We start from the raw sequence: 16,462 nt of genomic DNA, 5'->3' as shown, positions 1-16,462 counted from the left end.
TGTTAATTAAATGTGTTACTCTCTCCCTGCCTTCAATGCAGCTTGTCTTTGAGCATCCATTTTAGAATGCATTTTTCAAGAAGGCTTTTGTATTTAAGTTTGGAAAAAAAATGTTCTTCCTATTGTCTTTTGCCTTGTCTTTATTTTCACCTTTTCATTATAGTTTTCCACTTCATTCTCGACTTTCACTTCATTCTGGTTTTGCACTTATGACTTAAGCAACATGAGGAACAATAAATAGGTTTCTCTTGTGATGGGTATTTGTGTCTGCAAGAGAGTTTCGTTTCACTCCCTTCGGGTTTTGTGTACAAGTAGCAACAAAATCAAGCCCGACAGCAAAACGTTGCTTGGCAGTCTTTCAGACCATAGTGCCAGTGGTCTGTGCTTTAATTCATGGGGTGTGTGCCTGCTTTTGTTCAGTATCTACCTGAAATCAGTGAGCTGCCAAATCAAAATCAATTGGTCCTGAAATGTGGCCTGGCTTACTTGAGAAAGGTTGTAAAATATCTCTAGCCTTTTGACTGAGCTGAAAGCCAGGCAATTTGACTTTATAAGTCACAGAATCACAGAATCACCAAGGTCGGAAGAGACCTCAGAGATCATCAAGTCCAACCTGTCACCAGACACCTCATGACTAAACCATAGCACCAAGTGCCACATCATCTTACCTTAAGATTTTGTGATAAAACTACTCAAATAAGTTAATCTCCATTTTTAAGATCTGTGTTTGTTAAGGGTGGGTTAAATACATTTACTACTCATCAGACAATGACATGGGTTTGGTAGTATCATTTGAAAGTCTGTCAAATGTAGTCTGTTGATTGTGTTATATGGTGCAACCCATTACTCAAATAAACATGGTAGTAATTTGCATGCTACCAAATTGAAAGCCTGCATATAATTCCTTCTGTGTAAGTTCACAGAGGAAGGAGAAAAGTACACCTTCACAATCCTTTGCTTTAGGGTCACAGACAGCACTTGGCCACCAAGAGCCACCCGTACTTAACACTCTTGACAGACTTGGCTGATTATGAGCCTGGTAAATCCACAGGGTGGCTTCTTGTCCATAGCATATTAACATTGCATTTTGCAGGTGCTCTGCCTGTTGTCCAAGAGCAAATGTACTCACAGAGCACTGTGAGTGTACTGCACTACAGCACTGTCAGACTGGAAGGATGAAATGGGCATGAATACGTGGGGCACATTGTCACCCAGGCACTATTGCATATTGTTACAAATGTTTTGTGTGAAGTGTTAGAAGGAATGATCCTTAAATCTGTAAATGGCAGCAGGCTGGAAGGGACTGTGTGGAGGTGTGGGGGCTATGACAGACAAACTAAAGTGATCTATGCAAAGTGTTTTAGGGTGGAAAACCACAACTGAACAGGGACAAATGGAGAATGCTTGCTCAGGATAAAATAACCGCAGTCCAAATGGGGGAGGAGTAACATCAGATGACTTTAATATATCTTAGATCATCTTTGTTACCTCAGACTTTCAAGAAAAACAAAAGCTTGTAACCAACAAAAAAAGCAGTTGCCATGGTGGGAGATACAGGTAGAGGGATTTTGTTCTCTTAGAAGTAATCAGTTTACACAGTATGAAGAAAACTGAATGTTCTGTTAGTCATTTGCTTCTCTTTAATTGGTTACCTTGTTAAATTTTATTAACTATTGTCTTTGACTTGACAGTCAGACCTTGAATGCATGATGCCATAGGAAACTCTAATGATCTTTGTCAAATTTGGGGTTTGTTTTCCATGCATAAAATTACAGTTTCAAGGACTGCTTATTTTTCCAGGTCCCAGTTTCCTAGTACAGTGTCATTCATTGTGAAGACTCAGTAGCTGACCGTAGGATGCATCTGGGTGCATGTAGGGAAGCAAGTCACCTTATTCATGGTCATTCTTTTGAAGCTTTTTTAATAGTAGATATACCCAAATTCTTTGGGTTTTATGTATAATTTATGAGCCTGGCAGTGAGTAGGAACTTCTATCTGACTAATCCAATGTTTTCATCTGTTCTAAAACCTTTTACATTTCCCTTCATGCAGAGAAGCTTATGAATCCTCATCAGGCACAGCTATATTTTGGGGTTTTGTACATCTCCTGATTATGACAGAATCTCCTCATCTCACTGCCTTTTCCTTCATATACATGCAAGTGTATGTACATGTGCTGTGGCATGCTCTCTGTCTATGCATACACTGGGAAATTGCTTTATGGGCTCTTTCCCATCTAGGAAGAGAGAATAACACAGTCACTGTTCTGCTTTCCAGAGTTTTATTGGATTTCAGCTTTTAGAAAAAGCAGAGCAAAGGTGAGAAGGAACACATGGAAATAAATATTCCTAGATCTATAGCCAGATAGTCAGAGTGGAAATTTTAATTGCTTACAAGTTGCTCATAAGAAGTTGATGCTGCATATCAGAGTTGTTTTCAGTGCTTTTGTCTGTGGTTTTGACTTTACCTTTCATTGATCTGTCACTCCCTAAAATGTTTCCAGTACATCTGTGGAATTTTTTTAGCAAAATGGTCCCTAATAAAATGCTTTTCGTTCTTAATTAACCTTTGCAAACTGTAGAAAATCTGTCCATAGATTCCATACATGAGAGCCATTAAATGAGAGCAGGTGTGCCACCATCTTCAGCAGCATATTTCCAGCATATTTTCATGGTTGGATAAGGTGCATTTTTGCCAACCTGTATGGTTGAGTGCATTTGGAAACAAATGGCTTTAATGTGCTGAATGGAAAAGCATCATGGACCAAATTGGCAGTTGATATGCATCCACATTTCCCCTGTGGCTCTGAGACAGCTGGTAGCATCTGAACTGTGTTCCTGTGAGTCTTGCACTAGATTTTCAATGTTTGTATTACCTATTCAAATTCCACCCTTGAACAAAGTTGTTAAAACACATTTCAGGATCATTGCTGTCTGATGCATGGCTGACCTCAACAGTCAGTGTGACAAATGTCTCGTTTCAGCTCATGGCATGATTTCTGTGATTGCGCAGACTGTGACCATCTGAAGTGAGACTAGGAGGTTGGCCTCCTTTAACCACAGGCTCTACTTGCAGATGGTTGATCTTCATTATAGTGAATGGTCTTGCAAGGGCTTAATCTAGCTGTGTAATTCAACTAGAGGAAGTAGTGTACAGAAGATCAACTGCTGATAATACATCATTTTCTTTTTCAGCAAATACTAAGGCATGCCCGTGGGAATGCCACAAAGGTGATATTTCTCATTACTGATGGATATTCCAATGGGGGAGACCCAAGACCCATTGCAGCATCCTTGCGTGAGTTTGGAGTGGAGATCTTCACCTTCGGGATATGGCAGGGGAATATCCGAGAACTGAACGACATGGCGTCCCACCCAAAAGAGGATCACTGTTACCTTCTTCACAGCTTTACTGAGTTTGAAGCTCTGGCACGCAGGGCTCTTCATGAAGGTATTAATGTGCTAACCTCAGCAGTGTACAGAGAACGAAAGGTCTGAAAACAAAGATTTCCAGTACTGTCTTGTACTGTACTGCAGTGTTGATTCCTTTTCTTTTTTCCTTGTTTTCTTTCTATTCCTCTTACTTTCTGACAGCTGTGCCCATGTTTCCTTCCTTAGGTAAAATGATAAACAGTTTGCTTGACTAACTCATCATCAACAAAATGTGAGCCAAATTCTCCTCCTTCATTTTGTCCACAAAGAATGGTCTTGGGGCTGTGTATCTCTTGCTTGAATAGATGAATCTTGTAGTCAGATACATAGCTGTCCTAAAGAGGCCTCTTGTATACACCTTAGGAGTAGCCTTGGTACCTGTATTGTACACAGCAACAAAAGCTAGCCTGTTCAGAACTGATTGAGATCTCTGTGTAAATATGCTTTATGCTTATGACCCCTTATGTCAGCAAATCTGCAAAAAAACATAGTGTGGAAGGAGTTTTGACTTGTTTTTATCCTTTTTCAATCTACTGTATTCTAAAAAAAAACCCTAAGAGTTCTTCCTGAAAACCAGAGTAAGTTTAGGCTAGTAAAGGAGAATACATGACTAGACCTTCCTTTGTAAGCCAGTGCTGCTTGATTAAGGCTTAAAATGTGCACCAGACTAGCCACTGGAATTTATTTACTACATTGAATTTTTGAAAGCTTGCTGGTTCTGCATAAGTAGCACGTGTTACTGCCATTCTCTTTGTTCCAGGTAAGGTTTAATTATCAATGTGAATTTGCCAGTGAAGATACTTTATTTTTCAATATGACCAACTAGTTATACATGTCATGACCAAATGCTTTCCTGATGCCAAAGATGGCATCCATCAAAGCCAGGGCAAGCTGTCTCAGCAGGTTCTGTTGGGAGTAGGATTGTGTTCTTGGCAGTATTAGCCTCAAATGAAGCCAAGTGAAAAAAATGTGAGTATCCTTGCACCATGGATTTAGTGAGCCTTTTTCCAGAATAAGCACACTAATTGTTCTCTTACATTTTGAGTGTAGCAAGGCTCTGCTTCATGCTGCCATTGCTATGCTTAGAACTGGAACCTAGTTTCTCTTTTTGTTTTTCTTAAATACAACACTAGTGAGATATGGTGAGGCTGTGGCTGGACTTGTTTGGATTTTTTGTTAATAGACTGATACTATTTCAGACCTGCCCTCTGGTAGCTATATCCAAGAAGATATATCGCATTGTTCATATCTCTGTGAGGCCAATGAAAACTGCTGCGACATCATGGCAAGCTGTAAATGTGGCACTCACACTGGCCAGTTTGAGTGCATCTGCGAAAAAGGATACTATGGAAAAGGACTACAGCATGAATGCACAGGTGAGTCACATCTCACTGCTTGGGTTTCTCTGAATGCTTTGAGTGCAGAGCTGATTGAATTGGGAGTAAGATTTCCTGTTTGGGATGATGACTACAAATCTGCATCAGAATGCGTTTGGGGCTGTTGGAAAACTATCTCTGGATGAAGACATATAATAGCTCTAGTAGTTAAACTCATCTCCAGCAACACCCCAAAGTGATGCACAGGAAAGAGGTAAGAATAGGACAAATGTTCTGATGAAGTACAGCTTCCCTAAGATGCATCTTGCCAACAACTTGTGGCTGGAGTTGACCGAGTCTGAGGTAATATCTTTGCACTGAAGTCTTGCAGTGAATTTTTCCTATATGAGTTTTGTGCATCACTTTTTGAACCTTCGTAAACTTTCCTCTTTGGAGAGAGGCTGTTACGTGGATCTTTGCAGGATAACACCTTAGTGAAATTTAGTTCACCAAATGTTCTTCAATTCTCTCATGCTGACTTGCATTTACTAAAGAGGAAGAAGACATTTGGGTCACTAAACTGAAACTTGTCATCACATTTCACTGAGGCTGTTGTTACTGCTTTCTGGACAAGTCCCTTTACTATTACATGTTCAAAATCTACAGCTGAAATAATGATTTGCAGTTCCTTATTGTCAGAGATGGTATGCAGGTTTTATCCAAGTCTATTGATTTTTCTAGGACAAGAGTATAAAAATTATCAGAGCATATGTGAACTCTGTTATGTCTGTATTGTGAGCTGGTCAAAAGGAGTAGTTATAATCAGATTTTTCAAAACGAGAAACAACATGCAGTACTTATGTTGGTCTTCTTTGTATTCTCATATTCTCACATTCTGCATGTCACAGTTCTCATGAGATGTTTTCTCATGAGATGTGATCTAAGTGCAGTGGATACATAGATCATCGTTGTGTAGCTGGTTTTAGGTTGCTCAGGGCCACATCCAGCCTGGCCTTAAATACATCCAGGTATGGTGCTTCCACCGCCTCTCTGGGCAACCTGTTCCAGTGTGAAGATCCCTTATGGTGAAGAGCTTTTTTGTAACATCTAACCTAAATCTACCCTCCTCTAGCTTGGATCAATTTCCCCTAGTCCTGTCACTACCCAGCACCCTGAAAGGTCCCTCACCAGCTTTCTTGTAGGCCCCCTTCAGATAGTGGAAGGCCACAATAAGGCTTCGCGGAGCATTCTCTTCTCCAGACTGAGCAACCCAACTCTCTCAGCCTGTCCTCATAGTAGAGATGCTCCAGTCCTCTGATAACCCTTGTGGTCCTTCTCTGGCCACATTCCAGAAAATCTGTATCTATCTTGTAATAGGGCTCCAGAACTGGACACAGTACTTACAGGTGGGGTCTTAAGAGAGCAGAAACCTTCCTTCAGGAGAAGGTTTTATGGAGACTGTGATGCGTGTATGCCTGCACAAGGATTATAAGGATACACTGGGGGATCCAGACTATACATGAGGATGTGGTGGGGTAAAGGTATTGTCTGTCACCAGTTCAAGAAAAGACTGAGATACTGAGTGTTGGTCTTTGGGAGTTATTCAGTTGTATCATTCACCTTGGGCTTCTGGAGGATCTTTCTTTTGCTCTTCATTAAGAAAAGTAGATAAGCAGGAATTTGTCGGGTTTTGAGTGCAGCATGAGTAGAGGAATGTAATTAGAGTCAATGTCAGCACTGACATATTGGATCATTAGCCTAATTTCTGTAAGTGTGCATAATTAACTCTAAACAAATATATACGCTATTCTATTCCATTTCATTTGTTTCAGGGGAAAAAAAAATCTCAGTTTTGTTGTTTGTTGGTTTGGGTGGGTTTTTTTTGTATTTCAAGTCAATTTCCTCCACCTCAAACACCCCAGCAATCTGTTTGTTGAACAAAATCAGTGCATTTGTGCCTCTATCAATAGTTTGCACCATTAGATACTGTTTTGTGCTATTCCTAAGGATACCAGGCCTATCGTTTTACAGTTAGTTTTTCTGCATGCAAGAATCTTCTTGTGGGGTGAACAGACCTTTCAAGTGCCATCAAAAATTATATGTCTAATTTCTTCACAACTGTAGGTAAAAGTTTCATTTGACATGATCTAAAATATTTTTTTTAAAGGAGTTGGTATCAAATACTGTGTAAATAAGATGATGATTGCAGCCATCTGGTGTATATGTGAAAATAATTGAAGATTTCACAATACATCTTAGGGAGAATTTGACCTGAGTAACTCAAGCCTATTGTATGAAATATGTCTCCTTGAGCATCTATTATATTAATCTTTAAGATACATAAAAAACAGAAGGCAGCATGTGTTCTTTAGGGGAAAACCAGCATCTTTTGAAATCTCTTATTCTGAAAAGGATTCTAACCTTCAGTTTGTTGGGTTTTTCTCCTTACGCTTCCCAGCTGAGCATAGCTGTGGATTTGTAAAGCATAAGGAATCTTAAGAATGCATCTTAACTTTTCTTCACTGTATAATGTGCAGGAGGACTTTTGGCAAGTTAACAGTGACAGGACTTACATTTTAATTGGGCTACTTTTAGCTTCTGGTTGGTTAAATTTGCAGGTACTCTACTAGCCTGTGTTTACTTAATACAGAAAGGCTTTTTTGTAGAGTTTTCATTAATATGGGAAGTTGTTCCTCCTGGAATAAATGTATCTGTTCTTTTCTCTATTTTAGTTATTTATTTTTTTTGTGGTTAGTTTCTCTATGCTGTTGTGTTTATGCATTATACCACCTGGCTGTTGTTTGTAGTTTTAAATGTGAGACACCAGAATAACTATGAATACATAGATTTTTACATTATTATTCTGGTGTCTCACATTTGAAACTACAAACAACAGCCAGGTGGTATACTGCATATGCACAACAACATACAGAAATTACCTGATTTCGCCCAAAAAAACCCCCACTCCCTAGAAAGCTTCCATTAAATAAAATATGAGCCACATGCTCTGTGCCAAAAGCAGGAATTGGCTTCATTGTCCCCCTCCTGTTCTTTGTAATATTGTTGATGAAGTGCCACAGAAAGAGGAACAGACTGACTGTTCTTGACTTTACAAAGCAAACCAAACAAAAGCTTCTTGGCCCACACTAGAAACCTCATGCAGCCAGAGACATCTGTGACAATTGTGACAAAGGAAGCAAGAAAGTGGAAGAACAGAGGCAGTGTCATAGCCCATCTTGAGTATTGTGGAGTACATAAACACTTCCTTTTCAATAATGCTTCAGTGTTTTTCCTCCTTCCTTTCCTTGATTGCAAATGTTGAATTTCAAACTACAGACAACCAAACAAAAATATAGAGGTCAGCAAAAATAAATGTGTGATTTCCACACTAAAACTGTGTCTGCCATTCCATCAGTAAAAAGATGGGCTGCTCAAGTCACAGAATCACAGATTCACTGTGGTAGGTGTAGACAGGGACTGCTGAAGATCATCTGGTCCAACCCCTCTGCTGGAGCAGGATCATCTGGAGTAAATCACACAGGAGCAGGTCCAGGTGGGTTTTGCATACCTCCAGAGATGGAGATTCCACAGCCTCTCTGGGCAGACTGTCCAGTGCTCTGTCACCCCTCAAAGTGAATATTTTTTTTTTCCTTATTTTGACCTGAAACATCCTGTGGTGTAGTTTGTGTCCATTGCCCTTTCTTCTATCACTGGCCACCACTGAGGAAAGAGTGGCTTCATCCTCCTGACACTTGCCTTTCAGGTGTTTGTAGGAACGAATGAGATCCCACCTCAGTCTCCTCAAGGCAACTGCTTGTTTCACAGAAAAGTAAAACAAATGATTAGATCTCCATTTGTATCTTCATCTCTGTATTAGGAATTTAGGGAATATGTCCTTAACAGAGCTTTTTCACACATGTTTTTTCAGTAGAACTCTCCAGAGAAAATTCTTTTTAAAGTCAGCTGTTGGGTTAGATGATCTTTTGGGTTCTTGATCATACAATTAAATGATGATACATACCATGTTCATCTCACAGAATCACAGAATCTAGAGGTCATCTTGTTGAACCCCCTTGCAGTGAGCAGAGACATCCCCAACTAGATCAGGCTGCTCAGAGCCCTGTCAAGCCTCACCTTCAGTATCTCCAGGAATGGAGATATTAATCTCCCCAGTCAACCTGTTCCAGCATTCCCCCACCCTTAAACTGAAGAACTCCTTTCTAATGTCCAATCTAAATCTACCCTCCTCTAGTTTCAAACCGTTACCCCTTATCCTAGTGCTACGTGCTCTTGGAAACAGTTCCTCTCCAGCTCTCTAGCCCCTTTCAGTTACTTGAAGCTGTTCTAACAACTACCTGGAGCCTTCTGCTTTCCAGGCTGAACAGCCCTAACTCTCTTATTGGGCAAGCCTTAACTTTCAGATAACATGTGGACCCCATTTTGTGCAGCACATGGTAGCCATGAGGATGATGTGTGGTTGATGGGGCAGTACTATTAAAAGAAAATGCTTTTAGTCTGTGCTAGTTATACCTTCCTCTGTTTATTTTTGGTTGGGCTAATTGGGTGTAGTAACTGAAGTGTACAATTTCACCATACATATGAATATTCAATAGGTTGCCTAGTCTTTGATTGAGGAGTATGCAGCATATCAGTTATCATCTGCAGAGCCACCAGGGCAATAGTTTTTCCTACAAAACAGCACATGGATTAGATCTGTTAAAAGCCTTTCCAATAAAAGCTAAGATTATGTGAAAACTTTGATTTTTTTTTTCTTTTTTTTTTCCAATTGTAATTCAGAACACGTTAACTGAAGAGACATTAGTCTTTAAGGAATTTTAAGTCCAGTAAGTCAGGGGAGATTAGCATTTTGTGGTTTCTTGGATTTTGGACTCAGTGTTCAGCGGAGCATTATTTTTCCATGAGATTTTCAGGGTTGTTCCTGTTGAGAATGCAAAACAAACCCTGATCTTCACAAGCTGGATAGCTTTCTGGTTAGGAAAAAAAAAAACCCAAACCCAAAACAACAACAAAAAACGCCTTGTGTTTAATGTATTGCTTGCAGGTTTTTTTCTTAGACGGGAAGAACTTTCATTCCAGTAGCGAATCCAATGGCCTAGTCAAAGAAAGTTAAGCATCTCTTCAGCCATGCTGCCATGCTCCCTCCTTTCCTTTTGGTAGAGGCTTCTACCCACCCCGGAACATGGGTCACCTTTTCTTAATGTTCCTTTTCTGGGAGGTGGTCTGGGAGCTGTCTTTTAGGTGTAACTGTCTTAATGAAGTTTTGTTCACCATCTTGAACTTGTCATACTGTACAAGGAAATTTTCACTGAGTTTGCAAGATCCCCTCAAGCCCCAAGTCATCCAGAACAAAACATGTAACATCCACTAGCCTCTTCAGTAGGTACCTGCAGCAGCACTCTGGCATTCCAGAAGTAATTGACAGACAGGGAGAGAATAGAGTGCAAGAAAAGGAGTGTGAAGAGGAGAATGTAAAAAATGTCTCCAGCCACAGTAAAATCACAGGCTGAATTTGCCTGTTGAATCTTTGAATTAGTTCACAGAAATGCAGATTTTTGAGCTCACAGAACTTTATTTCTTGCTGTCTCTCAAGGCAGTACCATTTTATGCTTTCTTCTGTTGACTATCTTAAAACTGGACAGGAATTTGTTTTGGTTCTTTCTCTTAGTTTTGAATTTCTGAATTATGAAAATATACTCCAGTTATAGCTTGCCTCTCTCTAAAAGAAGGCTTCTCCTGAGACTTGGAGCCACTGAAAACTGGTAAACTTGGGGGGAATGGGGGGAAAAGGAGCATCTTCTTGAGGTCAAATGACTGCGAATGTGTTACCTCACAATACACAAACCTGCACATCATGGTAGCCAAAAAGAATAAATTAAAAACATTAAACAAGATAAGCGAATAAAATAGAATAGAGCAGACTAGACTAGAATTGGAATGGAATGGAATGGAATGGAATAGAATGGAATAGAATAGAATAGACTAGACTAGACTAGACTAGACTAGAATAGAATAGAATAGAATAGAATAGAGCAGGTTGGAAGAGACCTTCAAGATCATTGTGTTCAATCTATCACCCAACACTGTCTAGTCAGCCATGACACCAAGCACCCAATCAAATCTCTTCCTAAACACCTCCAGTGACTCTACCACCTCCCTGGGCAGCCCATTCCAGCTGGGCAAGGAAGTTGGGATGTCTAATGTTTAATGAAGTATCAATGAAGTAATGGTTAATGAAGTATTAATTAATGCTTACAAAATCTGGGCTATTCGGAGAGACCTGGAATTCGACTCATCTACTGTAGAGATAGAAAAGCGTGACTGGAGAGCCTTTGCTTTGTGTACAGCACCTGTAAGTCAGTGATCCTACCCCTTTACAGCTGTCTCAGTATTAACCCCCAATTTGCAATCATTTGGGGGGATAAGACACTTTTTTATACTTTGTTAATATATTTTTAATTTATCAAAAAAATGTTCTTTTAGGGGGAGTCTTCTTCAGTTTCAGCCTTCATTCAGTGATGTTTTATCTGTAGTAATACTCAGAGGTTCTACTGTGAATAAACCATGTTAAAATATGCACTGTCATGTAAAGAGAAGGCAAAACAGGAAAGCAGGAGTCTAAACCTCGAGGAAGGATGCAAAATACCCATGACTAAACCATGGTGAATTGATGCATAATTAATACTGGCAAAAGCATTTCTCAACTGTTATTCTGTGTATTTTTTCTTTTAAATCTTGTTTGACTCATTATGGGTAACAATTTGAGCATAACACCACGATGGTTAAATACAGAAGAAATGTAAATTACTGTGTTTTTCTAGTGACTGTATCAGAACATCAAGATGGGTAAGTACAGGAAAAAATTAAATCAATCTTGTTTTCCGCTGGTGGTACTAGAAGACAAGTGGATGAGGAAGATGGATATAGGAAGCAAGTTCTGTAGATGAAACTGTGCAAGCTCAGTAGATTAAGTATATTTTTTAAAAAGTCTTTTCAGGATTTCAAAAAGTCTTCAAAAAAGCATCCATAATTATTGTTTTCATAAACACTGTGTGGGGAAACAAATCACAGAATCATAGAATGTTTTGGTCTGGAAAGGCCCTTTAGTCCAATCCCCCTGCAGTGAGACGGGACATCTTCAAGTGGATGAGGCTGCTCATTATTCTGCCCAACCTGATGTTGGATGTTTCCAGGTATGGACCATTCACTGCCTCTCTGCACAGCATGTTCCAATGTTTCACCACCCTCATTGTAAAAATAATTCATATCTGGAAGCATGCAGATACAGTCTTCCAGACTATTTTTTTATATATATATTGAAATGTCCTTTGTCAAAAAAGTCACCAAAATCTGATGTTTCCTGCTTTGCTTTTAGAAAGTCATGTATAGGTTCTCCTGCTTGTTACTATAGGAAGCAGAGCAAAAACTGAATGAAAAAAAAAATGCTGTAGGATTCTTTTTTAAATTCCTTTGGTTTGGTAATTTAGAAGTATCATCTCAGTGAATTCTTCATGTCAGGAGGGATTTTTTTTTGGTAGAAACTACTCTGTCAGAGGTGGATGTTAGCTTGTGTGATACTGCAGTAGTTTTGCTTGCGTTTTGACTGTCTTCTGGCACCAGAGTAGTTTGTTTTCCACCTCCACAACCTTCTTAACGAAGTTAGGGCATTTCTGGCAGGGGAAGCTTCTTTTGCTGAGTTTACTCCTCAAAGCCTTGCAAGCTTGTCCCCATGGAATGATACTGAAAAGATTCTTAAGGCACAGTGTGCATGAAGTGATAACAGATTTTATCAATTACTGAAGTTTCTATGATCCATGTGTAAAGCCTTTGAAAGGAAACACAACCTTTTATTTTTTTTAAGCTATGCATTTTGTAAACATAAGTAGGAAAACAAGATCTGGACAGGTTGGAGAGCTGCATTAAGGCAAACCTAATGAAGTCTAATGAAGACAAGTGCAGGGTCCTGCACCTGGGAAGGAATAACAGCAGGCACCAGTACAGGTTAGGGTTTACTCTGTTGGAGAGCAGCTCCACAGAGAAAACCCTTAGAGTCCTAGTGGACAGCAAGTTCTCCACGGGACAGGAATGTGCCCTTGTGGCCAGGAAAGCAAATGGTTTCCTGGGGAGCAACAAGGAAAGTTTGTCCAGCAGGTCCAGGGAGGTTCTTCTCCCCCTCTGCTCTGCCCTGGTGAGACCACACCTCAAGCATTGTGTCCAGTTTTGGGCTCCCCAATTCAAGAGACAGGGATCTGCTAGAGAGATTCCAGTGGAGAACCATGAGGATGATTAGGGGACTTGAGCATCTCTCCTGTGCAGCTGTTTAGTTTAGAGAGGGAATCTGATCAATGTCTATCAATATGTGAGAGATGAGTGTCAAGTGGGTGGGGCCAAGCTTTTTGGTGGAGCACAGTAATAAGGCAAGGAAAAATTGATACAAACTTGAACATAGAAGGTTTTGCCTCAGCATAAGGAGAAATTTCTTTACAGTGAGTGTGACAGAGCCCTGGAACAGGCTGACCAGAGAGGTTGTGGAGTCTCCTACTGTGGAGTCTTTGAAAATCCACCTGGATGCATTCCTGTGTAGACTACCCTAGGTGATCCTGCTTTGGCAGAGGGGTTGGACTTGATGATCATCTCTGGAGGTCCCTTCCAACCTGTAACATTCTGTGATTCTGTGGGAAGAAGAAAAAAATAAAACCACCACCAACAAAACCCAAGCTGATGAGCTTGACATTTTATTTTCTTTCTTTTGATATCTAAATATTCACAGGTCAGGTGGGGCAGATCATGCAGATTTCCTTGGGGTTATCCTTTATTTTGGTAGAAGATTGTTGTTTATTTAAGACTCTGTGAATCATAATTTCTGAAGTGGAATTTTAATCCAGATTCAGACCTTTGAAAAAAAAACTCCTGACCACATTCTAGAGTGTGACAGTGAGCTTTCCAAACTATCATGAAAATGTGAATGCTGTAATATCTAACCAGTGGGTTTGCTTGCAAATTTGTAAACAATGTCAGCATTTCTTGGTCAGTTTCGTACAAGATTTTCACCCAAACAAGACTGCTGAAGTGAGCATTTCCAGTAGTGTAAAAAGTTTGGATCAAGTCCTCAGAACTCAGTGACTCATTTTTTTCTCTCTTCTCTAGGGCTTATGTATTTATATGTACATCTTCCATTGCAAAACTAAAGATTTTAGGTAGCATGATCACTAATATGGACAACAAAATTTCATCAGTATAAAACTTTTCTAACTGTGCACGATGCAGCTTGTTTTCCTCTGCATTTAAAACTCAACTGTAACAGAGAAAATAAACCCTGAAGCTAACCAAAAAGCCACCAACAGGAAAGTTTTCTTTGGATTTCTGAGGAAATTCTTTAAAAATGAAGTTGCAGGGTGAAGGTGAAAACACAGATTCAGTTTTGACATGTGCAGACCAGAAAAGCAGAGGTGTAGTTTTATGTCTGTATGCAGTATTGAAAAACCATCTCATCCTTTCCAACTAGATGTCATCTGAGGCTTTAGAAAATAAGTTTCTATGCCAAAATAGACTCTTTCTTTTGTATTAAAGTAGAAAGCAATTTCTGAAATAAATTTGATGGAAAGTTAGAAACTGATGCACAAGTTACCATTTTCTCCTTATCTTGTAAGTGACCTGTCCTGGTCACTTCAGAATATCATGAAAATAAAGCCTCTGGCCAAAGTTTGTTGTGCTACTAGAAGAGAAAAATCAGCCATCTGGAGGGCTTGAGAGGAGCAAAAACTGTGCTCTGAATAGAAATAGACATGACATAAAAATAGTCTCCAGCTTTCTGTGCTGATCAGAGTTAGGCTCTCCCTGGAGTGCCCAAGCTGTCCTTTGGCCACGGTATAACCATTGCAGGTGGCTGTCACCATGAAGAAGGCTCCAAGTGTAAATACAGCCGCCGGTTTAGCCTTTAGTTAAATGACTGTAAAGGCCTAAGCCTGAGCTTTGCCTTCAGTCTCTAGACAGAATATTACCTTTTCCAGCTGTGCAATCCCAGAAAAAGTGGTACTTTATTGTCTTTGTTTTGAGGACACAAAACTCCGTGGAGTGGCTGACACACCAGAGGGTTGTGCTGCCATTCGGCAACATTTAGAAAGGCTGGAGAGTTGGGCAGGGAGAGATTGTATGAAATTCAGCAAGGACAAATGGAGAGTCTTGCATCTGGGAAAGAAAACCCCCCTGGACCAATATAGGCTGGAGACTGACCTTTTGGAGAGCAGTGAAGGGGAAAGGGGCTTGGGGGTCCTAGTGGGTGGAAGGATGACCATGAGCCAGCAGTGTGCTCTTGCGGCCAAGAAGGCCAATGACTTTCTGGGGTATATTAGAAGGGCTGTGGTTAGTAGGTCGAGAGAGGTTCTTCTTCCACTCTACTCTGCCTGGTGAGGCTGTATCTGGAATATTGTGTCCAGTTTTGGGCCCCTCAGTTAAAGAAGGACCTCAGGGAACTGTGTGAAAGCACAGAGCCATGAAAATGATTAAGGGAGTGGAACATCTTCCTTACAAGGAGTCTGAGGGAGCTGGGGCTCTTTAGCTTGGAGGAGACTGAGGGGTGACCTCATTCATGTTTATGAATATGTAAAAGGTGAGTACCAGGAGGATGGGCTCAAGCTCTTCTTGGTGATGCCCAATGACAGGACAAGGGGCAATGAGTGGAAGTTCAGGGATAGAAAGTTCCATGGAAACAGGAGGGGAAACAAATTTCACTGTGAGGGTGATGGAACACTGGCACAGGCTGCCCAGGGGGGTTGTGGAGTCACCCTCTCTGGAGATATTCATAACCCGCCTGGATGCATTCCTATATGATCTGGCATAGGTGATTCTGCTCTGGCAGGGGGATTGGACTAGATGATCTTTTGGGGTCCCTTCCAACCCCTAGCATTCTGTGATTCAGCAGTTCTTAACTGTCTGAGCATTCATCAGCCGGTTGCCGCAGACTTTTAGATTTTTTAGGCTCGCACCGTTTTGTCATATGCCATTGATATAAGCCTTTGACTGACTGGTCTTGCAGATTTGAGAATCATTTCCAGGACTGCCACTTGCATCATACCAGGCACTTACTGTAATGATTGTCTGTCCAGTGAATTCTTTTCGTTAATGAAAAGGTTTTAACTGCTACATTCCTGGGTTACCCCTATGGATTACATGACATCATCTTGCCTTCACTACCTTTTCAGAAACACATAGCCAGGATGTTTTCATAGACACGTGTGCACACATATTGTTCCTGAGTTTGTGCCAGTCTCACAAATTAAAAACAGACATCTTAGCATTCTGTAAGCCCTTAAGTAACTTTTGTCTTAGCAAAGAAAAAAATTACAATTCCTGGAGGAGTGCATCAGGGATAAAATAAGAAGGCAGTATACAGCCAAGAGTGTTAATTATTGAAGTGAGCAGAGAGGTTAAGAGACTTACAGGTTATTTTAATTGACTGTTTTTCCCTAGTGGCACTCTAAGGCTCCAAAGCATCACCTTTTAATGATGACTTAAGTCTTTCCCAAGATGTAATTTGTGCTACGACTAACTCATAAGGTTTAGCCTTAGTGCCTGTGAAATGTGAATAGTAATCTGGATTCCTAGTATCATTAAGTTGCTCCCAAAGTCTTGTCAAAGATGATTCATTTAACCAGACTTGAGCATAACACTCTTCATGTGACAAAATCAAGCAGTCAC

General features: G+C 40.3%; 1 protein-coding gene across 1 annotated transcript in view; it reads left to right on the top strand.

Annotated features, from left to right (window-relative positions):
- The window catches only part of SVEP1 (sushi, von Willebrand factor type A, EGF and pentraxin domain containing 1), a 143,258-nt gene that overhangs the window by 18,583 nt on the left and 108,213 nt on the right, over positions 1–16,462 (top strand). The window contains exons 2-3 of the mRNA XM_054178135.1: positions 3,195–3,450; positions 4,631–4,807. Of these exons, the coding sequence (XP_054034110.1) occupies positions 3,195–3,450; positions 4,631–4,807 (433 nt within the window). The remainder of the gene's footprint in view (positions 1–3,194; positions 3,451–4,630; positions 4,808–16,462) is intronic.

This window comes from Dryobates pubescens, chromosome Z (assembly GCF_014839835.1).
Source record: "Dryobates pubescens isolate bDryPub1 chromosome Z, bDryPub1.pri, whole genome shotgun sequence".
Taxonomy (NCBI): Eukaryota; Metazoa; Chordata; class Aves; order Piciformes; family Picidae; genus Dryobates; species Dryobates pubescens.
The sequence above is the reverse complement of the archived record's forward strand: the minus strand, read 5'-3'. Positions and strand labels throughout refer to the sequence as shown.